The sequence below is a fragment of the Zingiber officinale genome, chromosome 8B, assembly GCF_018446385.1.
Source record: "Zingiber officinale cultivar Zhangliang chromosome 8B, Zo_v1.1, whole genome shotgun sequence".
Lineage (NCBI taxonomy): Eukaryota > Viridiplantae > Streptophyta > Magnoliopsida > Zingiberales > Zingiberaceae > Zingiber > Zingiber officinale.
Genome location: NC_056001.1, coordinates 72,509,250 through 72,536,464, shown reverse-complemented (window position 1 = coordinate 72,536,464; position 27,215 = coordinate 72,509,250). Strand labels below are relative to the sequence as shown.

The 27,215-nt window shown below is 40.8% G+C and overlaps 2 protein-coding genes across 3 annotated transcripts; one reads left to right on the top strand and one right to left on the bottom strand.

Annotated features, from left to right (window-relative positions):
• The first annotated feature begins 5,327 nt into the window (after window positions 1-5,327).
• On the top strand, window positions 5,328-11,238 carry LOC122014532 (inactive protein kinase SELMODRAFT_444075-like). Of its 2 annotated transcripts, none has more exons than XM_042570773.1 (10): window positions 5,328-5,748; window positions 6,093-6,633; window positions 7,285-7,439; window positions 7,517-7,611; window positions 7,791-8,821; window positions 9,357-9,517; window positions 10,121-10,197; window positions 10,277-10,424; window positions 10,642-10,791; window positions 10,876-11,238. In XM_042570773.1, exons 2-10 carry the CDS (start codon window positions 6,447-6,449, stop codon window positions 10,993-10,995), a joined length of 2,124 nt encoding a protein of 707 aa, XP_042426707.1. In that variant the 5' UTR covers window positions 5,328-5,748; window positions 6,093-6,446; the 3' UTR covers window positions 10,996-11,238. The 2 variants fall into 2 exon arrangements, with proteins under 2 accessions (XP_042426707.1, XP_042426706.1); XM_042570772.1 differs by having other exon boundaries at window positions 5,328-6,004.
• Window positions 11,239-11,753: 515 nt separating this feature from the next.
• Window positions 11,754-17,689, bottom strand: LOC122014533 (RGG repeats nuclear RNA binding protein A-like). The gene is made up of 6 exons (XM_042570774.1): window positions 17,255-17,689; window positions 16,603-17,044; window positions 16,345-16,483; window positions 12,366-12,524; window positions 12,230-12,289; window positions 11,754-12,139 (listed from the first exon to the last, which is right to left on the bottom strand). The coding sequence occupies exons 1-6, from the start codon at window positions 17,424-17,426 to the stop codon at window positions 11,963-11,965; spliced, it is 1,149 nt and encodes a 382-aa protein (XP_042426708.1). The 5' UTR covers window positions 17,427-17,689; the 3' UTR covers window positions 11,754-11,962.
• Between the last annotated feature and the right edge of the window lie 9,526 nt (window positions 17,690-27,215).

The window sequence follows — 27,215 nt, the reverse complement described above, 5'->3', positions numbered from 1 at the left end:
GGATCTTCGACTGGTTGCACGAACCTCCGGCGAACCTGCACAGAAGTCGGGCCGGGAAGATGTTCCCGGCGGCGACCCTCCGACGCTCAAGTCAGGCAAGCAAGCAACAGAAAAGAGTGGCTCCAAAGGTGTTGAATGCGTACCTCCGGCGAAGTATGAGGCTCTTTATATAGAGTGGTGAGAGAGCTCCTGCACGTCCACCGAAGCGCATACATGTCCGCAGCCCATACCTCGGTATGTGTCTGTCAGAAAGCTTACCTGACGTCATACTGCTACAGTCCAAGTATGTCCTCGATGGGACAACAGAACACCTCGTTGTCAGACTTGGAGTATGGCCTAGCCATAGGACTTGACAGCTGTCATAAGATGTTCTTGTCCTTCTCTACCGACCACAGGCCGGGGCGTCCGGCAGGCCGACTGGACGGGGAGTCCGTCCGGCCAGCCCTCATCTTACGCGCCGGACGGCACTCACATCCCGTCCGGCCTGCCGTTGGTATCGATATGCTGGGGATATTTTCGGTAGGGTACTATGTAGGGGCTGTTAGCAATATGTCACCTTCTCTTAGGCCTTCCGCTCGGCTCCTTGTTACTGTTCCATTGAGCGTTGGAACCCCGACTTCTGTCGGGGTGCCTTTTGCCTTCGGCTATTCACCGGTCGGGAGGTCGGGCCCTCTTTCTCCGGTCGATCCTTGGCCTTTTGACTCCAGCGTGGCATTGACCCCTCAAAATGGGGGTCCCCTGTTCTAACCGCCGGATCACCTAGATTTTCCAAGTCAGTGATTTGGTCTGGATGCCGATCAAGTCAGTCGGCGATGTTAGTAAGTTGGAGCCACATGAGGCAGACCATATAAAGTAGTGTAAAAGTTCACTTCGGGCTCTTATTATCTCCAAGATGCAGGGGGAAGAAATATTGATTGGTCATGGAGTGTGAATCATCTACAGTCCTATCGGGCTTGAGGGTATATCGGTAACAATTTGGGGTATCTTGTTAAAAGTTTATACTTAAAAAAGGCAGGCAAATTCAATTCAAGAAACTTAAGTCTTAGACTTTCACGCCGTTCAACCGAGTTCTAGGTGAGCTTACTCTCATGACTAAGTCTCAAACTCTCGCACTGTTTGACCGAGTTATAAGTGAGCTTGCTATAACGACCAAGTCCCAAATTCTCGTGCCATTCGACCAAGTTATAAGTGAGCTTGCTCTCACAACCAGGTCTCATACTCTCGTGTCATTCAACTAAGTTATAAGTGAGCTTGCTCTTATGACTAAGTCACAGACTCTCATGTCGTTCGACCGAGTTATAAGTGAGTTTGCTCTTATGACCAAGTCTAGGACTCTCGTTCAATTCGGCCAAATTATAAATGAGCTTGCTCTCATGACCATGTCCCAGACTCTTGTACCGTTAGGCTGAGTTGTAAGTGAGCTTGCTCTCACGACCACGTCACAGACTCTTGTACCGTTCAATTGAGTTATAAGTGAGTTTGCTCTCACGACCAAGTCCTAGACCATCGTGTTGTTCGATCGAGTTATAATTGAACTTACTTTCATGACCAAGTCCCAGACTCTCATGTATTTCGATCGAGTTATAAGTGGGCTTGTCCTCACGATTAAATCTCAGACTCATGTATCATTCGGTCGAGTTATAAGTGAGCTTATTCTTACAACTAAGTCTCAGACTCTCATGCCATTCGGTTGAGTTATAAGTGAGTTTACTCTCATGATCAAATCCCAGACTCTCACATCATTCGATCAAATTTTAAGTGAGTTTGCTCTCACGAACAAGTCTCAGACTCTCATGTCATTCGACCAAATTATAATTGAGCTTGCTCTCGTGACCAAGTCTCAGACCCTCGTGTTATTCGACCAAGTTATAAGTGAGCTTGCTCTCACAATCAAGTCTCAGACTCTCACGTCATTCGACAAATAAGTGAGCTTGATCTCATGACTGAGTCCTAGACTCTAGCGTCATTTGAACGAGTTATAAGTGAGCTTTATCTCACGATAAAATCTCAGACTCTTGTGTCGTTTGGCCGAATTATAAGTGAGCTTGCTCTCATAACCAAGTCCTAGACTCTCATATCATTTAAGTGAGTTATACGTGAGCTTGTTCTTATGACAAAATCCTAGACCCTCGTGTCGTTCAACAGAGTTATAAATGAGCTTGCTTTCACAACCACGTCACAGACTCTTGTACCGTTCAACCGAGTTATAAGTGAGTTTGCTCTCATGACCAAGTCCCAGACTCTCGTATCATTCGACCGAGTTATAAGTGAGTTTTCTCTCATGACCAAGTCCCAGACCCTCATGTCATTCGACCAAGTTATAAGTGAGCTTGCTCTCACAACCAAGTCCCAAACTCTCACGCCGTTCGACAAATAAGTTTGCTTGATCTCATGACTAAGTCCTAGACTCTCGTGTCATTCAACTGAGTTATAAGTGAGCTTGCTCTCACGATCAAATCTCAGACTCTTGTGTCGTTTGACCGAATTATAAGTGAACTTGCTATCACAACTAAGTCCTAGACTCTCATATCATTTAGGTGAGTTATACGTGAGCTTGTTCTTACGACAAAATCCCATACCCTTGTGTTGTTCAGCCGAGTTATAAATGAGCTTGCTTTCACAACCAAGTCTCAGGCTCTTGTACCGTTCGACCGAGTTATAAGTGAGCTTGCTCTCACGACCAAGTCTCAGACTCTCGTGTCATTTGACCGAGTTATAAGTGAGTTTCTCTCGCGACCAAATCCTAGACTCTCGTGTTGTTTGACTGAATTATAAGTGAGCTTACTCTCATAACCAAGTCCCAGACTCTCTTGTCGTTCGGCTGAGTTATAAGTAAGCTTGCTTTCATGACCAAGTCCCTGACTCTTGCGTTGTTCGACCAAATTATAAGTGAGTTTGCTCTTACGACCAAGTCATGGACTCTCACACTATTCAACCAAGTTATAAGTGAGCTTGCTCTCATGACCAAGTCCTAGACTCTCGCACCGTTCGGTTGAGTTATAAGTGAGCTTGCTCTCATGACCAAGTCCTAGACTCTCAAACCAATCGATCGAGTTATAACTGAGCTTACCCTCATATTCTTGTCTTAGACTCTCATGTCGTTTGGCCGAGTTATAAGTGAACTTACTCTTACGGGCAAGTTCTAGACTCTCGCGTCACTCGGCTAAGTGATGCCATCTTGAGCCAAGCGACGGCAAAGAATGAGCGTCTGGTCGGGAAACAAGGGATGCTGGAAGCACTAGCAAATAAGTATAACATCAGCTAGTGTAGGGTGTCAGAACAAAGAGTAGACATCCGATTGGAGGACAAGGGGCACAAACAACACAAGTGTCTATTTAGTTAGACATGCAGCCTCCTTTGATTAGACTTGAAAGGGAGATTTGTGATATGACGAATAAGATGGGGCCCTTGAGTCGGGTCAAAGTCTAGGAGGGCGGCTGACATGGAAGTTATAGTCAAGGAGGAGCTAGCACTCAGACTAGCGCAGTCGATTGTCTAAGCTAAGAGGTTATCTGATTGTACCCTTAGGTCGGTCGGACCTCGAGTCCCTTAGTATTGATGAAACTCTAAAGCCGAGTTAGTACCATCCAGAGTTAGGTCCTCTTCATCACTCGGGGATACCACGGTTAGCTATTTCTAGCAAGTAATCTAGTCGATCAGACTTATGGTCCATCCGGACAAACTGGATGCTTGGTCCAACAAGAGCGGCTGAGCGAAGGACGAGAGTCCCCAACAATATTCCTGAAATCCGACCTGGTTGCTCTTACAAGCTATAGCCAATCGAACTACAGAAAGGACTCGGTCGGTTTGCCGGCTAAGCTTATTAAGGACCCCTCAACCCAACGATCTCACATTTCTTTTTATCGTTTTGTGTCACGGATGACAGAGAATATTTCATATGCAAGTTATACACTAGAAGCTTCCATTTTGTCAAATGCAGAAATTACGGGCCCATTTTGAGAAAGATGTCAGAGTATCTTTATGGTCTATCCTTTTTAGGAAATGCTTTGAGATTCATGTATAAATAAATACTAACACTATAAAAGGGGATCTACATGTACCGACGCAACTACGCATGATGCTATGCAACTTTACACATCTATAACTATTGTTCATCGTCTTCATCCGTATTACTGACTTAAACGTTAGAATGTCTCTATCGAAGATTTTTCCTTAACTTATTACTAATATACTTTTTGATACACAAGACTATTTAAAGTTATTTTTTCTAACTAGGAGTTTTCGCTCCGTTAATATCAGAATCATCAGTGCGTCATCATTCCTACTTTCAAATAGGATTACCTCGTCAGGGATGTTTTTTGAATTTTCAATACAACTATGTTGTTCATTCAAATTCAGAATTTTAGTGGTGTTATTTTTTTTTAATGCAACATATCAGTTGGTGAGAGAAGAATAACTTAAGCTGGTGCATAATATATCTAAAATATATATAAACTTTTACGACGGAGTTTAAGAGAGTGTCATCGTTAGATTTTCTACTCGAACATGAACTAACGTTAAATTTAATGAAAAAACTTTCATTGCGTTCATGGATGAAAAAATTTACTGATTTATCTTCTTCACAAATAAAGTACTGATTCCGAATTGTATGATCTTATGAAAATAGCGAAGATCATGAGGATGCACGGTTGACGATTTACTACAGCACTTCTATCATTTATCTTATGAATTGATAAGAAATTTTTGTGAAATTGGTTAGGCCATTTTCACAATTTACTTAACACTTTCATGATTTATCATCGATGAGAAAGTTATATGAGATTGAATCATTTATTTTCAGTATTAATTGGATAGTAAGAAATTGTTATTAAAAAAATAATCCGAAGAATCTGAAATTAATTGCGCCGTTTTTTAATTAATTGAATTTAATTTTAAAATCTCTTTATAATTCAAATAAAAACAAACTTCGCGACTGTGGTGGTCGGTAAAGGGAAGTTACTGAACTACCTACCACCGTTACCTGCTTTATGTGTTGGCGTTAACGGCAAGTAGATTTGTCCACTTCAGTGGGCCCCGCCATGTGGGTTTGGGGGACATGGAGCCTACTTCTAGAAAAGCCCGTCATGCTGGGCGTATTTGCTCATACACCCCCAAACTTTTTAATTGGTCCGTTCTATGTACGAGATTAATTCCAAAGTAAATCGGCAAGGATTCTATATTTTGTTAATATTAAAGTTTTAGAAGGTAATTTATAATTCTTTTTTCCATTATGCGTAGCTTCGACGGTAGTCTGGTAAAATTGTAGAGATGGAAGGGCATTTTGGTAAGCGAGGTTTCTGGGGGCGACACGCACTAAAGAGCTCGTACGAGAGGCGTTTAATGGGGCGGTCTCTTAAATGGTGAAGAGATTTGAGAGGCTTTTGTTTTTGTTTCTTGTTTTGATTGCGCCAGAAGTCGAAAGGGATTAATTGGGATTAGGGTTCGCTCATTTTGGATTTTTCTGGTTTTGGAGTTACCTGGCGAGCAAAATCTCGATTTGGAAGCTTCCGACTGTTTCGGTCTTCGTCCAGATTTGTCCGCTCTGCTGGGGTGATTTGGGGAGGCTTACGACGGCGTAGATTTGGAAAGGAGCAGCGTCCTGCCGAGCCGAAAAGTTTGGATTTGGAAGGATTTCAACGCCGTCGTCGAGCTTTTATGATTTCAAGGTGTCGGAAGGCCGATCGCTGTGACGCTTCTTCGGCGATTACTACGTCGTCGTTGGTTTGCTGGGAAATTGACCACCCGCAGGTGATCTTCGTGGGTTGGTAAAGGAGAGGTTTTTTTTTTTCTGATTTCAAAAGAATCTTCAAGGCCTTTTCTCGACGTCTTTGTCGATTCCCGTAACGAGACACCTTGTTGATGCCGAGAAGCTCTTTTAAAAATTTTTAGGGTTTTTTAGCAATCTGATTTGGGAGTAACGATTCCCGTAACAGTGCCTGGATGCCTTCTATTATTTCCTCGCCTGTTCTCCTCCCGTTTACTTTGGAAAACGACCTTTTGCTTTGTAAGAAATCATCGCACCTTCTCATCAGGTATCATTCAGTTCCTCTAGCTCTATCTGAGTTAGACCAAAAAAATTGGATCTGGCGCAGGTGAGATCGAGGGCAACAGGGTATTCCGGGGTATAAAGAGACGGCGACAGTAAAGAGCAAGAAAAGTTGTATTTCTCTGGTCGGTCAAAGTGAAAGCATTTCATCTGTTGGGTCAAAAGCGTCTTTTTCACGATGGCTTTAAACGCAGAAAACAAGACTCCGTGGTGTAGTTCAGATGCTTGCCGTCTGCATTAACTTCCTTCAACCTCAGTTGAATAGTGAAGGAAAAGACCTATTTGTTTCTCTGCTTGCTTTTTCTTGCCTTACTGTGACCCATACTACTAAGCACAACCTGGAGAATTTGTCATGGAGGCAAGGGCTTAACTAAGAAAGTTCTGGTCGAGTTAGGGAGAAATGAGTACCAGCCAGCAACACAAGCGGGGGAAGACTGTTAAGGGTCTTGGTGCTACTGAGAAGGTTGTTGTTGCAGTGAAGGCTTCAAAAGAGATCCCCAAAACAGCCCTTGTATGGGCTTTAACACATATTGTTCAGCCTGGTGATTGCATAATGCTTTTGGTTGTGGTTCCCCCACACAGTTCGGGTACCATTTTAACTCTCTATCTTTCCTTGGTGTTCCATTTCCCTATTTTTCTGTTCTCTTATTTACCTGTCTTAACTTGAGAAACCCCAAAGAACTTTTTTGCCTATGTTTTACCCAACACTGCTGCTGTGGCTCGCTAGAGTTTGTTGTGCAGCTCATTTGGATACTTGCCAAGTTATCTGGCCAATGTTTAGGATTGTTTCAAATTGGTTGTCTTGCTAATTTGCTACTCAAACACAAGTCTTACAAACTAGTTTGTACTCTTAGCGAGTTCAATACTATATCAATTAGCCCTGTTTTTGACACCTCAAATAAGTTACCTAGTTGATTATGTGAAAGAAGAATCTCATACTTTTCAAATATGGTCGTTAGGCACTTCACCATTCCCTTTGCCTAACTTGTTTTTGATGTGTGCTGCTCAGAAATATAACGTAGAGCTTACATTTTTTACCTGGAAATCAATGTGGTGGATATGATATTCCCGCTATTAATTATATTTTTATTCATCTTAGTAAATGATATATGCAACCAAACTATTTATCGCCGTAGATATTACATTTAAATGTAATTTCTAAACCATGATGCTAGTACATTTCTTCTACTTCACTGGTCTATGATTGACCTGCTTTAGTAATTTTTCTTACTTTTTAGGTAGAAAACTATGGGGATTTCCAAGATTTGCTGGAGACTGTGCCAGTGGCCATAGGAAATCACAACCAGGTACACCTTCGGAGCAGAAGTCTGACATCACTGATTCTTGCTCTCAAATGATGCTGCAACTTCATGACGTTTATGATCCAAACAAGGTCTATTGCTTATGCCATTCCCCTGTAGTCTTCCTCAAATTTTCCCAGTGAATGCGCCTAACTCCTTTTCATTGTAGATAAATGTCAAAATAAGGATTGTTTCTGGATCACCTTGTGGTGCTGTGGCAGCAGAATCCAAAAGAGTCCGGGCGAACTGGGTTGTGTTGGACAGGTAATGTTGGTGTTTTTTTTTTCTTTGTTCTGCCGCTGTGGGTCTTATATGTATTTTATTTTATTTTTTGTGTGTTTTTCCATTCCTACCTAGTGGTATAAAGCTTGGTGTTACATCCAGCTTCTACGTATGTGCAACAAAAAGAGCTTCCGCTATCTTGATGCTATTTCTTTCTACAGACAGCTGAAGAACGAAGAGAAGCGTTGCATTGATGAGCTACAGTGTAACATAGTCGTTATGAAACGTTCCCAACCTAAAGTTCTTCGCTTGAATCTAGTAGGATCCAATAATGCAGATCCCCAATTGCTTTGTCAAGTGCCTTCTGAATTAGACACATCTAAGGCTTCTGCCCGCACCAAAGATTCTAGAAAATCTATTAGAGGACCGGCTGTCACACCCACTAGTAGCCCTGAAGTAGAGACATCATTTACTACTACTGAAGCTGGGACATCTTCAATGACAAGCTCAGATCCTGGAACCTCTCCTTTTTTTGCCGCTGAAACAATCAGTTCTTCTCGGAAAGAAGAGCATGTAACTACAAAAGATATAAGGGACATAGATATATCTACCTCAGATTCTGATAGTGAGAGTCTTAGCCCTGGTAAAACAAAATTTCAACCATGGATAGCTGAGATTTTTGGAGGTGGCCGCCCATCATCAAGGGAAATTCATGAACGATCTCCATCATTTGATAGCAATGCTTGTATATCTACAGCAAAAGCGTTGTTGGATAAACTTTCTAAGCTGGACAGAGAATCAGAAATTGGTTCTCTGAGTTATAAATTAGATTTGAACTTCAGTGGGAATGTTAGAGAAGCTATTTCCCTCTCAAGAAATGCACCTCCAGGGCCACCTCCTCTATGTTCAATATGCCAGCACAAGGCACCTATCTTTGGAAAGCCTCCTAGATGGTTCAGCTACTCAGAACTAGAACTTGCTACTGGTGGGTTTTCACAAGCAAATTTTTTGGCTGAGGGTGGGTTTGGATCTGTACATAGAGGTGTCCTTCCAGATGGTCAAGCAATTGCAGTCAAGCAACATAAACTTGCTAGTTCCCAAGGTGATCAAGAATTTTGCTCAGAGGTGGAAGTTCTAAGCTGTGCCCAACATCGCAATGTGGTGATGCTGATTGGATTTTGTGTGGAAGACAGGAGAAGGTTGCTGGTTTATGAATATATTTGTAATGGATCTTTGGATACTCATCTCTATGGTCAGTACTAAAATCATTTATACCACGTTAGTTGCTACTACTATTAAGAATACAATGTCCATTATATATTTGCTTTTATGCAAATCATTTGACAATCGAGCTCTTCTTAGCAAAAACTGCACTTAAGGAGAAATTGGTTATGACTTATGAGCACATAGTGGTGTTCTATTAGGTTTAATACATGTGCTAAAAGTTTCTCAATGAATATTCCCTAAAATCTTGTTATTTTGTATTCTGGAATAACTATTGGATAATCTTTGATGCTTTGAGTAGCCTGCAGTACTGCTTTATTTATCTGCAACAGGCATTAATGTAATGTATTACCAGTCATTTAAAGCAATCATACTTCAATAATGAGATGACTATTCTTATCCAGGTTCAAACTGTTTGCTGGAACATTCTCATAACTTATTTACAAGTGATCACTTTTAATGATTGTACTTGATACTAGTAGCTGTCTAAATTTTTTTGTATTCATTGCTATACGGAGTGGATGTGTTCTGACCTAGAAGATTATATTCATTTATTCTTGTAGGTCGTAATCGAGAATCGTTGGAATGGTCTTCTAGGCAAAAAATTGCTGTAGGAGCTGCTCGGGGCTTGAGATATCTTCATGAAGAGTGCAGAGTTGGTTGCATAGTCCACCGAGATATGAGGCCAAATAACATACTTATAACCCATGATTTTGAACCATTGGTATAGTTTTCAATTCCCTGCTTTGAAGTTTGAGGCGATAAGGATTTTATTGGTTTCCCCATAATGTTCTATTAATGTCAGATATGTCAAAATTGATTTCAACATTTCTGTTTGAGAAATCTCTCTCTTCTGCTTTCGATATGACTTGAATTCTATAGGTGTAATTCACTTTAGCATATTGATGAAAGCTTTTGATTGTTGCTTTTCCTGTTCTTAATCCCCATAAGTTTTCGAGGTTGCTGCTGTTTGTTTTTTCACGATAGGAGCATGATTGTGTCACATAGCATGTACTGCCCAATTTTTACACATCAAAATAAATTATCCACCAATATTCCTAGGTATGATATCTTCTTTGTCCCTACATTTGTCAGATAAAACAAATATTTGTTAAGTATGTTGAGATGCAAACTAACCAAGAAAAACAGCACTAGTACCTATATACTTGGTGATATACAGTGTAATCAAATCCTTGCCAAAGTTTTGCAACCTAGTTTCATGTCAACTCTGTTTCCTCACGAATCCAAACCTAATATATTCTAACAGTTTGAAACTTTTAATTATTTACGACATGAGAATACATCTGACCTTTAATGTGTTCCTCAGGTTGGTGATTTTGGCTTAGCGAGATGGCAGCCTGATGGTGATCTTGGTGTTGAAACGCGAGTGATAGGAACCTTTGGGTAAGCAAGCTTGCATCAGAGCAAAACTCTTCTACCTTAGCCACTGTGCTTTGAATCTTAGCCATCTCCTTTCGTGCAGATATCTAGCACCTGAATATGCTCAAAGTGGGCAAATCACAGAAAAAGCGGATGTGTACTCCTTCGGAGTAGTCTTGCTGGAGCTTGTGACTGGACGGAAAGCAGTTGATATAAACCGACCAAAGGGCCAGCAGTGCCTCACAGAATGGGTGAGTGGAAACTTAGCATTACTTTGTCATCACGAGTTCGATTTGGTTCACTTGTGATATTAGAGTTTTAGTAATGGAGGCATTTCATTTCTTATGGGAATTACAGTTCCACTTCCATCAATAACTGCTCCAATTTTTTAGCATTTTCAGTATCAAATGAAAGATTTTATCCGTGCAAAAGCACAGATTATCTTATTGGTTGATCTTGCTTGAACAGGCACGCCCTTTGCTTGAAGAGTTTGCCATCGAAGAGCTTGTAGACCCTCGTCTAGGTAATGAGTATTCAGAAGATGAAATACACTGGATGTTGCACGCCTCAGCTTTGTGCATTAGACGTGATCCTCATTGCCGGCCTCGGATGTCTCAGGTATGCCTCTAAGAATTCTCTTTAGACTATGCGAAGAGAATCAATTTGCTTTCACTAATACTCGATTTGGATTTGTGCGTGAAGGTCCTTAGGATATTGGAGGGCAACTTGAAGGATTCTTGTTACACTTCAACACCAGGGTATGCCAACGGAAACAAGAGCGGCAGAATTGGCCTGAACAACAACTTATCAATCCTATTGTGAAACAAACTTCAGACATCTTACGATGCTTCACAAACACTACTCATCGAGTTAAATATTTGGAAAGTTTGTGTCCCAATAGGTGCAATGTGTATTCCTCCTATATTCCTACCTTCACTATTTTTGCCACATTCTTGATCTGTTTTTTGTCACATTGCTAGATTGCAATGTAATATTAATAGCTTACGTTGTTAGTTTGCTCATACTCAGCTTTAAGCACTTTTTTGGGGGTTTTGAATTGTATTTCATATATTTTTGCTCATTTGTTCCTACACGAAACTCTTAAAAATGCAAAATTTAGGAAAAAATCGATCTACTTTGAATTTGTTATACACAACTTTAACTTTATCTTATATTGTAAGAAGTTATTTTCATAATTCAAACCATGATTTCAAGATAATTCCGTATCAATTTACACGAAACACTTAAAAATGCAAAATTTAGGAAAAAATAAATCTACTTTGAATTTATTATACACAATTTTATCTTATATTGTAAGAAGCTATTTTCATAATTCAAATCATGATTTCAAGATAATTCAGTATCAATTTTATCGTTGCACTGAAAAAGGCATGATTTTTCCAAAAAAAAAAAAATACAAATGATTTTTTTATTTAACAAAAACATATAAAAATGAATTTAAAACAAAACCCAAAATTGAACAAAAAGACATTAAAACTTATGACATAATTCAATCCGTTACTCAAAAATCCAATTTGTCAGTTCAGAGTTTACTTCCAACAAAATTTATATCTCTTTAATGGACAAAACTGAACTGATTCAGTGTTTAGATGCAAGTAGCCCAGGCATATGGAGAATAATGTTTATCCAGTGTGCATATTTCAAGCGAAATGAAGAACAGACACAATGTCAATATCTGACAAGGCATGGCATGGCATGGCTTAAGAACTAAAATTCTCTACAGATTCAAGGATTTATAAATACTCGGAAAGTAAAACATAATAATACTCTACTTCGCCCCAAGTGTGGGAAACTCGCTAGGATCTTCGATTGATGGAGCAACAGTGGCAGTGAAGCTTGATCCCCCTCCTTCGATACTATCTCTTGATGGTGCACGGTTACCTCTTCCCCTGCCACGCCCACGGCCACCTGGACTGGTCTTGAAGAACTCATTGATGTTCAGAGGCTACAGACAAAAAAAACACAAATATGAACAATAGCAAGAAAAGAAAGGGAATCATAAATAAGTTAAACTATTGATGACAAAATATGGTACTTTCTTGCTTTGTTCATCGCGATCAATGTTTTCTTTCTTTTTTCCATCCTTGTCGGAACCCTGAGAGATGAACCATACCAATTTAACAAAAGATACCGCAAAATTGTAGAGAAAAAGGCCTTAGTTGCAAGCATACCAATTTGACAAAAACGGGATCATTTTCCTTTTTTGTTGTTAGTAGCTGCATTGACTGCAATTCCTTGTCGATTACAACCTTCCTCTCTTCGGCTTTCATCGCAAGCAAGGCTTTTCTTTTCTCCTCTTTTACTTTCTCATATTCTTCCAGAGTCATCTCCTATACAACATTGAACAGATCTGATCATTAAGCTACTAATTTCTACCTGGAGTTGTAAAAAAAAAAAACAAGCAAGAAAGCAAAATATCCTGCCACAGTCCATAGCATAACTAAAAGAGAAGGTAAACAAAGCACAAAATTGTAGAACAAAATTGAGAATAGAAGATCCATACCGAGTCACCATTTGCCTAGCTACAACAACATCAACAACCAAGCATTATCCCACTAGATGAGGTCGGCTGTTTACACAGCTACAATTAACTTTAAATATCGACATGGTCGATGCTTGGGTTAAACAAAACAAAGAACTAAAGAAAGGCATGGATAATTGCTCAACACCTTTTAGTGCCCCATGATGCAAATGCAAAGCAAGTGTTGATATTAACAGATGGATATTGGGTATCTATAGATGTAAATAAAATACTTCAAATGTCTTGCTAAGGGGTCATATCTATAAGATTCAGTCTTGAGTCATAAAATGTAAAACTCTTCAAACAGATTTCAGTCCATTAATTATGATCTTTGTTAATATTATTCTATAATGATTACAAAAATATTACAGTTCACCCGAAGCTCAAAAGAACAATAAATGTTGTTTAATTTAATACACGAGAAATAGCCAGTCGTAATCTAAAGTGCATAGTGCGGGAAGAGAATAACAAAAGCTGATTAAAAAGAAGATGACAATAAAACATCCTCTGTATGAAAGGTTCCTGAACAAATCATTAAGAAAATCATGTCAATACCATGATTCTCCGAGTATACAAATAGCTAGAAGAAGGTGTAATGCAGTAAATGCGTATCTATTGCTTTTACTTTACACAATCTAAGACTCTTTGAACCAGCACATAAATGACAAGTGCTCAAACTATTAGGAAAAAATATATATTAGAACATATTTATGGCAGATTTCCAAATTGATGTGTGATAAGGAAGCACAACAATACTATAATACATTGATTCTGCCACAAAATATAGCTCTAGGCTGGGTGAAATAGAGTGCATGCATACAAGTTAATCTTACGATGCAAGACCCTTCGGATCAGCCTATCTACAACAACGACATCAACATCAACATCAACATCAACATCCAAACCTTATCCTGGGGTCAGCTGTTTGCACAGCTACAATTAACTTTAAATATTAACATGGCCGATGCTTGGGTTAAACAAAACAAAGAACTAAAGAAAGGCATAGACAATTGCTCAATACATTTTAGTACACCATGATGCAAATGCAAAGCAAGTGTTGATATTAACCAAAAGATATTGGGTATCTATAGATGTAAATAAAATACTTCCAAATGTCACTCGTCATAAAATTTCTGACTCGTAAAGCTTAGGAATAGCAAAAGGGTCGTATCTATAAGATTCAGACTCAAGTCATTAAATGTAAAACTCTTTAAACAGATTTCAGTCTATTAATTATGATCTTTGTTAATATTATTCTATAATTATTACAAAAATATTACAGTTTATCCAAAGCTCAAACAGACAATAAATATTATTTAATTTATTAGTAGAGAAACAGCCAGCCGTAACCTAAAGTGCATAGTGTGGGAAGAGAATAACAAAAGCTGATTAAAAAATGAAAATAATAAAACGTCCTCTGTATGAAAGATTCCTGAACAAATCATTAAGAAAATCATGTCAGAACCTTGATTCTCTGAATATACAGCGAATATACAAATAGCTAGGTGTAATGGAGTAAATGCATACCTATTGCTTTTACTTTACACAATCCAAGACTCTTCGAAGCACATAAATGACAAATGCTCAAACGATTAGGGAAAAAAAAATGAACATATTTATGGCAGATTTCCAAATTGATGTGTGATAAGGATGCACAACAGTACTATAATACCTTGATTCTGCCACAAAATATAGCTCTTCTAGGCTGGGTGAAATAGAGTGCATGCATACAAGTTAATCGTAGGATGCAAGACCCTTTGGACAGCCTAACCATGGTTTTAAAATGTGAACACAATGAAGGGGACTGCAAATAGTCGACACTGGCTTGCATATGCATTTTAAAAAAAAAAACTTACACAGTTCATTTGCACTGATTTAGACTGAGTGTGTGCGTGCCCACACATGTAGCAGCAGTGTTGTTGGCAATAGTGATCAGTTTAGAGTCTATGAAAGAGTAGGTGCAGAGTGGAGAAACTTAGTTAGTGTAGTTCAACTAAAAATAATGCATACTAGGACACTCTGTGATGAATACAATTCTATCTGAACCAATCCAATTCAGAAATGCATGAAACGAAAAAGGATGAGTAAACAAATAAAGTTTCAATAGTGGAAATTTAGAACGCAAACAATCTCTTCCCCATTTATAAAAAATAAGGTGAAGTGTGGAATTTTAAGTGAACAAATAAGTCAGAATTTTATGCCTGATTGCTTTATGCATTGAATTAGGCTTTATATCCTTGAATGCAAACACAAAAAGCTTCATTTTCAATCAAGCAGACAAAAGGAGAGCACCATGGATAAACCACAACAAAGCATGGATACAAATTACATCCTGTGCCATTAAAATAGTGGTTTACAATGATTTATGATGAGAAATTGGTGGACAACAGTTTAAAAATGAAATACAGAAGCAAATTTGATGAATTTCGGTGTTTGAGAGAACATTCTTCTGTCATGAAACTTGTAGAAGTAAAGATAGTAAAGCTTCTCATGTTCAAGTAGAACTTCTAGACTCAGAAGAATCTATACTGACATGGATAGTTGGACACGCAAGCAGAGGCACAGGGATGGACAGGCAATACATAACTATGTACCCAAACCACCAGAACAGAACGATAACAGATCAACACAAATTCAACTTTCCAATTTCAGTGAAGCTATTCTATACACATTGATAAAGGTTCTACCTGCCACCTATTAACTAACTGAATTAAATGCTCTTTATGATAAAGAGATTTGCTTGACGTTAACACATAATACATCAATCTTCAAAACCAAATAGCTTAGGAACAATATAATATCTTTCTCTCATCACAAAATTCTGATTAAGTTCTGGTATATATATATATATATATATATATATATAACAAAGGCTCTAATGATTGAACCAACATTTCCTTAGATGTCAGTAATTAAGAGAGGTATACCAATTATCATTTGCAATTTGCAACAACAACTAAGCCTTATTCAACTAGGTGGGATCAACTTGCGGTTTGCAAGAAGAACTAAAATGGATATTAATTGAACAATAAATCATCCATGCACAAGCTAAGAGCATGGTTTTCAAGAGACAAACTTGGCATTTATAAAATCATTGAAATATATACCTCCGAATGCTTGAAACACAGGGCATAAAAATGTAAGAAAATGTAACTGAGTCAAGAATACTAACATGGATGTACATATAGACACAATTCATTAGCTTTTAGTTATCTTGGCAAAATACTAACATTAAACAGTTTAGGAGGTAGGCAGATGGCCAAAGGAGATCTACAAGTGTTCTATTCAGATGAAACAAGAGAACTATGAGTGTAAAAGTTGATAAGAAGATTCGAAAGTTTTTTACCAAGTCAAGAAATAATCCAGTGGAAGATGCTAAAGGCACGTTCATAGATCACTGTTGAAAACATAGTACAATTTCAAAAACTCAACCTATTTTGGAAAACTTGTACACAACATAGCAAACAAAATCACAAACATAATAAAAGAAGCTTGTTAAAACATGGCATTTATCAGCATATGATGAAACGTTTTAATGGGTAACTATACCTCAATGAAGTACTAGCGTTATCATTTTCGCTGCCAATATTTACCATCTAAAAGAATTATGTATCTAAAGAGAATCTCACCACATCCTCTTCCTTTTCTTCAGTCTCATTAGCAGTGCCCTCCTTATCCTTACTCTCCTCTGTTGAGGGTGCATTTTCCTGTTCTTGATGCCTCTCAATTGGCAACTTATCATCAGACTTAAGGACATCATCCTTTTCCCTGCTCAAAAGAGTTACACAACTCAGAATAATTCACTCACATAACTGAAAGGAAACTTCTATTTCCAATTGGAAAAAAAGATAAAACTATTTCCAGTTTAACAAGACGAATATCTTAACTGTTCAAGTGTTTCATCAGCTACAATTCCCCAGTTGCCACGGCCAGCACCTTGACGTTTCGTCTCATAGCCACGGCCAGTTCCACTCCGACGCTCATACAACCTACGTGGAGGGCGTTCAGAGTCGCCTCCAGATTCATCATTCCTACAACTTCCACGGCCTGCATAGCCACCACGACGGCCACCACTGAAAGGCTGACGTGGAGGGCGTTCCTTGTCAGGCTTGTCATTATCACGATCTTCTCCTCCTCCTCCTCCTCCTCCACCACCACCACCACCACCACCACCACCACCACCATAGCCCCTGGAAAATTCATTCGGGTTCTCATTTCCAAAATCACGACTTGGAACTCGTCCATCACCTCGCCCGCGACCAGATCCACCACGACCAGCCCCACCACGCGCTGGAGCGGTGTTGCTTCTCGCTTCCCTCGACTCCCTCACTGCACCATGAACATTGCAAAATCAAAGATCAAATTTTAAATCAAACGAATTTTTCTCAGCTAATCAAACCACAAACAAACCAATCCGATTATACATTGTCTAAGATGATCAAAGGACATTGAGAAGAAACAAACAAAACAACGACAAGATGGGAGAATACAAAAAAGACCAAGAGCGGCGAATCTGAAGAATATATACTAGAAACTAACCGGCTTGAGCAGGGGGGACCGGTTTCGTCGGAAGCTTCACCGCTGCCGGAGCAATAGAGGCCCGCGCAGTGGGTTTCTTAGCATCTAACTTTTGTTTCTGGGCGACGATGAGCTGCGAAGGATCATCGTTGTCGTTATCGCCCAGTAGATCAAACGGATTCGTGGTCGCCATCTCCGCAAAACGTCGTCCAAATCTCCGCCCTCAAAGTGGCACCCGAGGAATCTTCGGAACTAACACAGCCACCGATGCGATCCCACCTCCATTAAAAGGACCAGAAATTCCAGGAAAGAGATGAATACCTCCCCGGAAAGCAGTAGAAAGGTATGATTTTGGATCAAAATCCCTAGCCGCAATTTCCGACGATGAACAAGGCTTCCTTCCTTCTAAGGAGCAAGCAAACCTAATCTAATCTCATCAACCAATGATAGGGACAACTCATTGACTTACTTAGCCCATCTTCCTTGAGACTTCAGGGAAATTACGAGGGGTATTTTTGTCATATGAAAACTTTACTTTAATCATGCGGTTAGGATTCGTTCATTTTCTCGATTGTTTGATCGTGGCCTATTTAAGGCCTAGGCACATTTAAGACCCACCAGACTTCCTCAATTAACCAACTTGCCTAAACTAACCGACTCGCTTGGATCCATCTCACTGCTCAAACCATTTAGGATTGTCTGAACCATCGGGCTAGATTGGCTCGACTATTTGGGTAGTTGCTGGTCATGCTCAAAAGCATCTTTGCAAAGAAAAAACACTGATTGAGCCTATTCAATGTCATCACCCATACAAGTTTACCCGTAGATTGATCCTTCATTGACTGTCGACTTACCCAGGGCTATTATGTATGCCAAGTTATTATTTAAACGGTCGAATTTTGATCTAAAATTATAGTATATTTATATAGATTTTTCTTTTGAATAGAACACTCAACCATTAAATATTGGACTTCTGACCCTTCAGCGCTTATCTCCTAATGGAACACACTCCTTTAATTCCATCATCATATCAGTCATCATCGACCTCCTATTCGAAGTGTGTGTAGTGCTAGCCAACACGACCCCGTGGGTCATCCGAGATGACATGGGGCGGAGGTTGCTGCAATGAGGCTGCCGGGTCGAAACTCAGTGGCAACGGGGGAATAAATCCCCTATCCCTGTATCCCACCCGGTCCATCCCATGTTAGCTCGGGTGCTGCGATTTACCTCCCTCATAATGACCGTGGGTCCGGTCGGTGGGGACCCTGGGGGCGAGGGTTTCGCCTTTTGCTGCAGTGTAGTGCTAGCCAACACGACATTGGCTGCCTTCCAAGCTGAATTCAGGACTCCCTCTTCGCATAAGCTTGTGTCAGATAGCATACTCTATGTTTCCATTAGCAAGCCCTTCTTTAACCCATTGAACTATGTGAATGTCTTCATGATCACTTGAATATGAGATGATGCGGTGATAAGGAGGGGCCCATCCAACAAGGGTTCGTTGTCATGATGGAGGTTCAAGTCAAGACGATCAACGTTCAGGTATCATATGGCCGATCGAGAGGAGAGGGTTTCGGTCTGACTCCACCTTTGATTCAGGGAGGTATGATAGACAACCAACGCTCGAGTCTATTGTCGGACGCCGAACGGAGGAGAAGACTATAGGTAGAATCTTGGCCGAGCAGCTACCCCTGCTCGGCCTAGATACCAGACTCAACGCTGGCCGCAGGCCAAGAAGCCATTCGGACGGAGATTGCTGCCTACCAAACCCGACCTGGCACAGGGAGGGCCATCTGAGGCCGATCGATCGAAGAAGCTCCAGCCGAGCGGGCTAGCCGGTCGACGAGACAACCATTGAAGACCCACTGTGATTATCTCTCGACATCCTTTTGGGAGTTAGTATTGCTAACACCGGATATGGTCGACAAGAAGATCGCACGATGGAAGCTTCCACTGTCACATCAGAGATATGCTCGGTTTGTTAAGGTATGATGTCAGAGACACTTTACTGACAAGTCTTTTCAGGGGAAACTTCGAGATGCGCACCCACTTGGGGAAGCGTGCATGTGCGCTACAGGAACTCTATCTAAGTATCGGCGGAGGTATGCTGGATATACTATTTGCGCTACAGTCTTCGTTCTTGTTGCTCCGCTTTCTACTTCATCGGCGGTGACTGACTTGAGTATCGGAGGGCCAATGCCGGGACCCCTTTCCTGGTTCGGCACGGACGTCATCTGTCTTGCAGGGTAGAGCAGAGTCCATAGGCAGTCAGCTGGAGCGCTACATCCTCAGCTTTCCATCTCATCGACTTTCGGATATGATCATATTGGCGTCGTCTGTGGGAACTTAACCTGCATTCGAATCGAGAAGATGGAGGACGCTAGATGACTCACTACCGTGACGCTCACCCAGGAGAAGCTCGACATGCTCGTGCAAGCCCGAGCGACGAAGATGGTCGAGTAGCAGCAACAACAGGTGTTAGCCGATCGACAAGCACCGTAGCCTGCGACATCAACAGCCGGGAGATGAGCGGGGCAGGAAGACCGAGCGGAGCAAATCTTCGTATGGGGGCAGAATAGGAGGCCGATCGGCACACTAGGGGAAGCGCCCGCCCGCGCCGATCCCCTTCCACTGTGCTTTGTTCCAAATCCCCTCCGAAATATCCCAAGCGAACCAAGAAGGGGGATCTTCTTCGGATGACGCACCCGTTCAGGACGCACGAAAAGGCAAAGCGCCCAGAAGCCACACTTCATCTGAACGGATCAATCGACAGTTCTCCGAGGAGATCTTACAAGACCCTCTGCCTAGATGTTGGGTTCTTCGGGCCGCGAAAACCGCTTTTTCGCGTCGCGGAAACCCCGAGTCACCCAAAGCCGTAGATCCATGCAAAGATTCGTAAACAAAACTTTTCGAAAAACCTTTTCTTGTACGAGTTTGTAAAACCTTTAGATCTACACTAGATAAGGGTTATACCTTCGAAGCGTGCCTTTCGCTTATCCCGCTCGTCCAAGGAGTTGCCGGATCTCTAGACCGTCAAGCGCCGGTCCTCTAGAAGTATCCACACGGACACGTAGGTGGAGAAAAAATCTCACACAAAGGTGTGCTAGCACCTTGGTGAGATTCGGCCAAGCAAGGAGGAGAGGGAGAGGGAGAGCTTGAGAGGAAGAAGGAGGAAGATTCACCACACTTGAATGAAAATGAATGAAAATCAAATCCAAATTCAAAAGTGGCCGGCCACTTCTCATCAAGTGTAACTCCCCATTAAATGCAATTAATGTGAAGTTAATAAGAAAATGGCTTTGTAACTTCCATGAGGTGGTACACCATGATGATGTGGAACATCATCATTGGTCCACCTAATGCCAACTCACCAATGAGGTGGCAAAAGGTCAAGTCAAAATTGACCTTTGGTCTTTCTTCTCTAGTCAAGTCCAACTTGACCCAATCTCTACCATGGTTGATCTAATCCAACCATTTGATTCGAGCCAACTTAATATAATGAATCTAATTCATTAAATTAAATTGATTTAATAAGTCATAATCTAAATTTGACTCATTAAATACATGAATCAACTTGAGTCGAACTCAAGTTAGCCCAATTAGGATTACTCTTAATCCAATTTGATTCATCAAATGAATCTAATCCTCTTGGTTCATCATATGAACCTAATCTCCATCTAATTGTCCTAAGTGTGTGACCCTATAGGTTCTTGTAACGTTGGTAATGCCCTAAACCCATTTAGGAGCATAAGTAATGAGCGGTATCTAGCAACACATCATTACTACCCAAGTTACAAGAATGTCGAGATCCGACATCACCTTGTGACTACTAATTGTGACTCCTCACAATATGTGACATTATCCTTCTATCCTAGACATCTAGATTGATCAATGTGAGGCATAGACCGTGTCATCCTCTAATCAATCTAAATCTTGAACTCCAAGTAGACTCACTCGATCAAATGAGCTCAACATCTAATGTTGACTCATTTGGGCATGACCATGCACTTAGTGGTCTCACTCTATCAAGAATAGCGATGTCGCTCCCATCATATGGGAGGGATAGATCCCATCTACATCACTCACATCCCTCTGTGTAATTCATTACATACCCAGTAATCGCCTTTATAGTCCACCCAGTTACGGGTGACGTTTGACGAAACTAAAGTACATAACTCCTTATGTAGGGATCCATGGTGACTTCAGGTCTAAGGACTAATAGTCATACTAATAGCCACATGAGAAAGTATATGACACTCATATAACGATCCATGATACTTTCTCATGGCGGGTCATTCAGTATACATTCTCTAATGCATACCCATGTGTCAGCTTGATATCTCTATATCCATGACTTGTGAGATCAAGTCATCGAGCTGACCTACATGCTAGTCTTATTGTATTAACATTGTCCATGAATGCTAATACTCGACTAGGAATGATTTAGAGTAGTGTTCCCTATATCATCTCACTATCGATTCAACTAATCGATTGATATAGGTATGAACCTTCTACTCAAGGACGCTATTATACTTAGTCTATTTGGCACTAATATAAATAAGTATAATAACCAAACAAATGCCTTTATTAATATACAAGAATATGATATACATGAGTCCATACAATTATCAAATGATTGGCTTTAGGGCTCTAACTAACAATCTTCCACTAGCACTAGTGCCAATCAGTATAGGCTCTAAGGCCTAAAGACCTAGTGTGACCATCATGCTTCCTCTGTGCCAAAGCCTTAGTCAAGGGATCTGCGATGTTAGCCTCTGTAGGTACTCTGCAAATCTTCACATCTCCTCTATCGATAATCTCTCGAATGAGATGGAAGCGCCGTAGTATGTGCTTGGTCCGCTGGTGTGAGCGAGGTTCCTTTGCTTGTGCTATAGCTCCATTGTTGTCACAATAGAGCTCAATGGGGTCAAGAATGCTAGGAACCACCCCAAGTTCGATGATGAACTTGGATCCAAATCGCCTCCTTTGCGCCTCGATGCGGAATGTACTCATTGTAGAATCACATCGTATCACGCTTGAACTCTTCCGATGACACCACCATTTATGCAAAATACGACCCGATTGCGATCTATAGTCATCCCGGTCGGTCCGGAAGCTAGCATCACCGTAACCCTTCTGACTAGCTCATCATTGCCTCCATATATCAAGAAATATATTCTTTAGTCCTTCTTAAGTACTTAAGAATATTCTTGACCGCTATCCATGATTCTGACTGGTATCTGCTCGTCATGCTCAAAGCATACGAGACATCAGGTCGAGTACATAGCATGGCGTACATGATCGATCCTATGGCTGAGGCATAAGGGATCTGATCCATGCGGTCTCTCTCCTCTCTAGAAGAGGGACATTGAGTCTTCGAAAGACTCACGCCATGTGACATCGGCAGAAATCCCTTCTTGGAGTTCTGCATGGCAAACCGAAGGAGTACCTTGTCAATGTATGTACTCTGACTTAGGCCAAGCAATCTCTTAGATCTATCTCTATAGATCTGTATCCCTAGAATGCGGGATGCCTCACCTAAGTCCTTCATTGAGAAGCAACTGTAAGGGATCGGTGGCCGGCTAGAAGGGGGGTTGGATAGCTAGGTCACCCCCAACTACGATTTCTTCTCTACACGGTTAGTTTGCGCAAGCGGAAATGAAACTAAAACAAGAAAGCAATGAGTAAGAACACAAACGCTAACACGATTCTTTTACGTGGTTCGGAGATTGCTTGCTCCTACTCCACGGCGTGTCCTTGAGGTGGACGAGCCCTTGATCCTTCGGTGGATCAGTCCCCGGCAATCTCCGGCTAGAGCTTTCTCCTTCTCGGTGGAGCAAACCTCTCACAAAGGATCTCTTCCTCTTTACAATGATGAACTTAGGTTTAGGAGGAAGAGAGTAGGCTTGGAAGCTTTTGGGCAATGACAAGGAGTTATTCAATAAGCATGAGTAACCTCCTTCAAGCCCCAAAGCTTTCTTTAAATAAGAGGAGAGAGTTGATCATCATATCAACTCATCTCGGCACCGATCGACTGAAGCAATCAACTGGTGTTACCGTTGGAGGTAGCCAACGGCTACTTTCCAAGCACCAAGCGGTCATATACCGGTCATTGCTAACACTGGCGATCATTGTAGTCTGATCGCGAAACTTGCGATCGATCTACCGACCGAGCGAACAGAACCATTCCATTCGCCCGATCAAGGCGCGATCGCGCCGATCGCTAAAACATGCGATCGCTAAGATCTTGCTACGGTCTTGCTGATCTGCTACGAACGCTTCTGATCGCTACAGTAACCCCTAAAACTTATGTTTTTACTCCGAGTACAATCTCTCGTGCACTCGTACCCTCACCCTTACGACTCTTTTGACGCTTCCTTTGCAGCTTTAACAGAACCTTCAAGCATACTTTCTTTGGCTCTCGTCCCTCGGATGCATTCAAGCCTGCGGCTCGTCCCCAATGCCATCCTTCGTGTATGCCTCGAAATTGCTTCCCTCGGCCCTTATCCTCGTTGCCTTGTCCACGGTCCCTCGGATGCTTCATCCTTCACCGGACCCGAAGCCATCAACTTGAGTCGCATGTGTATCTTGCGAACCTGCACAACTCAAATACACATATCAAATACAAGGATGAACCTAACTTAAACTCTTTGACACACACATCAAAACTATGATCGTACCGATCAAAACCTAGGTCGATTGCACCAACAATCTCCCCCTTTTTGATGTGTGGCAATATGTTTAAGTTAGGCATAAATATCAACATGAAAATTAGAAGCAAAGCATAATACCCAAGCTCCCGCTTAACATATGCACTCAACCATAATTTTCAAGTTTTGCACATAGTTAGGTTTTTTAACTTAAACCTTTGCATTTCTCCCCCTTTGACACCATCAAAAATTGTACCAAACATGTATACATACTATGGTATCAATGTGGACTTAAAAATACCCAAAACCAGCTCTTGAATGTGCTGGGAAACAACTACCAGTCGACTGATAACTGTCGCAGTCGACTGGCACATACCAAAACCAAATTTCAGCATTCTGAAGACAACTTCAGAAATGCATAAAAAATTCTAGAAAATTCGAAAAATCATGAAATTTTGAACACATATTTCTTATAATGTTATTTAACAAGGAAAAATATGTTTTCATTAAAATTCATCATATTTTTGAAGTTTTGATAAAAACTCAAACACTTTAAAAATCAATCAAGTTTGTATCAATTTGAAACCTTGTTTTGCAATCATATGTTTCAAAATAGCTAAACCACAGTAAATAAAACATAGAATTGTTTTCAAAACATTTGAAATGTCCAACTATGATCTATGGGCAAGATGTCCATTAATTAAACATTTGCTTTCCCCATAGTTGGTCTATGATCACTAAAAATTGATACATTTCATAACTCATCAAAATGCCATAAGCATATGTGAATTATTTGTATCATCCTAGTATATCACATTTATTGTTAGAAAATAATGCAAGTCATTGTGAGATAAAGGTAATCTCTACTTAGCCCTTTTTATCATGAATTTCTATCAAGGCTAAGTGCTCCCCCTTAAGGTCTCAAGTCAACCAAAAAATTGGAATTATGATTTCTATAGTTGACTTGACCTAAAATCCTCTAACCCTTGAGGATTGATTTTGGCACCCAATAGAAGTTCTCTCTAATTGGGTTGACCAAGTACTCCTTAGGGATCCATTTCCTATCTATGGTCTTTGTCTTTGATTTCCCCTAGCAAGTAGACAATGATAAGTCTTTTCATTATTGGGTTCATTGTATCCTAGCCCATTTTTCTTAAAACTTGCCCTTTGGCTCCCAATAATCATGTTTAAGGTATTTGAGCCAATTTCAAATTTTCTAAGGGCTATGGTGAGGTATTCTACCTTTTCCCTTAATTTCCTATTTTCCTCTTCTAAACATGAATCATTTGAACTTGTAGAGGAAGCATGCAAATCATCATCCCTAATAGGCATGGATTCTAATTTTTCTTTAAGCATGCAAATGTCATTTTTCAAGGATTTGTTCTTTCTTTTTGCCCTAAATAAATCATCATTTGTGCTTGAAATAATTTTAATTAAAATATGGGGAGGAAGATTATGTACCTCACTTACCGAGAAGTCCGAATCCGAAGTTTGACCTCCCCCTTCACTTGAGCTCCCCTCTTCATCTTCGCTTGAATTCCTTCCTTCTTCTTGCTCGGATGAGGTGGAGGCTATATCATCAATTCCCATTAGCGCAAAGTTGACTACATGGTGCTCTTCTTCCTCCGATGATGATGAAGGATCATCCCATGTTGCTTTTAGGTTTTGAGCCTTCTTCCCCTTTTCTTTTGTCTTCTTCTCCTCCCTCTTCTTCCCTTCCTTCTTCTTCAAGAGAGGACAATCATCTCTTATGTGTCCTTCTCCTTGACAATTATAGCAAATGATCTTCCTTGTCCTACTTTTGCTTCTAGTACTTTTCCTAGCACGAGATTTGTTAGAAGAAAAAGATTTAAATGCCTTTCTCATCTTCCTTACCATATATGCCTCTTGATCGCTATCCATTGAGGCACTTGATTCTTCGGAGTCGGAAGATGGTGGTGATGAAGATTTCTTCTTCTTTCCCTTTCCCTTGTTTGCCACAAGGGCTACTCCTCTTGATCTATGAGCTTCTCCATCTAATCCTTCAACTCTTGTTTCATGAAGCTCCATTGTTGAGAAGAGTTCATCTAGAGAGGATTTCTCTAGGTCCTTTGATATGTAGTATGAATCTACAATGGAGCTCCAAGTTGTGGTTCTTGGGAAAGCATTTAGGGCTTTCATCATCATGTCTCGATTTGAAAGTGTCTCACCTACACTTGTTAGCCCATTAATAATTTCCTTAATTCTAGAATGTAAAATTGATACCTTTTCTCCTTTCTCAAGCTTGATATTGTTGAGTTGAGTTCGAAGGAGGTCTCTTTTTGCCAATTTTGCTTCCGATGTCCCTTCATGAAGCTCCACTAGCTTTTCCCACAAGTCTTTGGCACTTGTATAGTTTCCAATTCTTGTTACTTCTTGTTGTGGAAGAACATGTAGTAGGTGATGCATTGCCTTGGAATTTGCTAGATGCTCTTCTTTTTGCCTTTTGGTCCATCTTGTTATGTCGATTGTCTCATTGCGTTCATCCTTGGGTTCTTCAAAACCACTTCTCATGATTAGCATAATGTCGAAATCGGTATTGAAAAATACCTCCATTTTCTTCTTCCACCATGAGAAGTCTCCTTCGAATTTGGGTGGATGAATATTTGAGCCGGCCATTTTGATGAAATGCTCTTCTCGGCGATTAGTCCGTTGAAGGGCGTCCTCGCTCTGATACCACTTGTAAGGAATAGGTGGCCGGCTAGAAGGGGGGTTGGATAGCTAGGTCACCCCCAACTTCGATTTCTTCTCTACACGGTTAGTTTGCGCAAGCGGAAATGAAACTAAAACAAGAAAGCAATGAGTAAGAACACAAACGCTAACACGATTCTTTTACGTGGTTCGGAGATTGCTTGCTCCTACTCCACGGCGTGTCCTTGAGGTGGACGAGCCCTTGATCCTTCGGTGGATCAGTCCCCGGCAATCTCCGGCTAGAGCTTTCTCCTTCTCGGTGGAGCAAACCTCTCACAAAGGATCTCTTCCTCTTTACAATGATGAACTTAGGTTTAGGAGGAAGAGAGTAGGCTTGGAAGCTTTTGGGCAATGACAAGGAGTTATTCAATAAGCATGAGTAACCTCCTTCAAGCCCCAAAGCTTTCTTTAAATAAGAGGAGAGAGTTGATCATCATATCAACTCATCTCGGCACCAGTCGACTGCTAAAACATGCAGTCGACTGGTGTTACCGTTGGAGGTAGCCAACGGCTACTTTCCAGCACCAACGGTCATATACCAGTCGACTGCTAAAACTAGCAGTCGACTGGTGCAGTCGACTGCTAAAACTTGCAGTCGACTGATCTACACCGACCGAACGAACAGA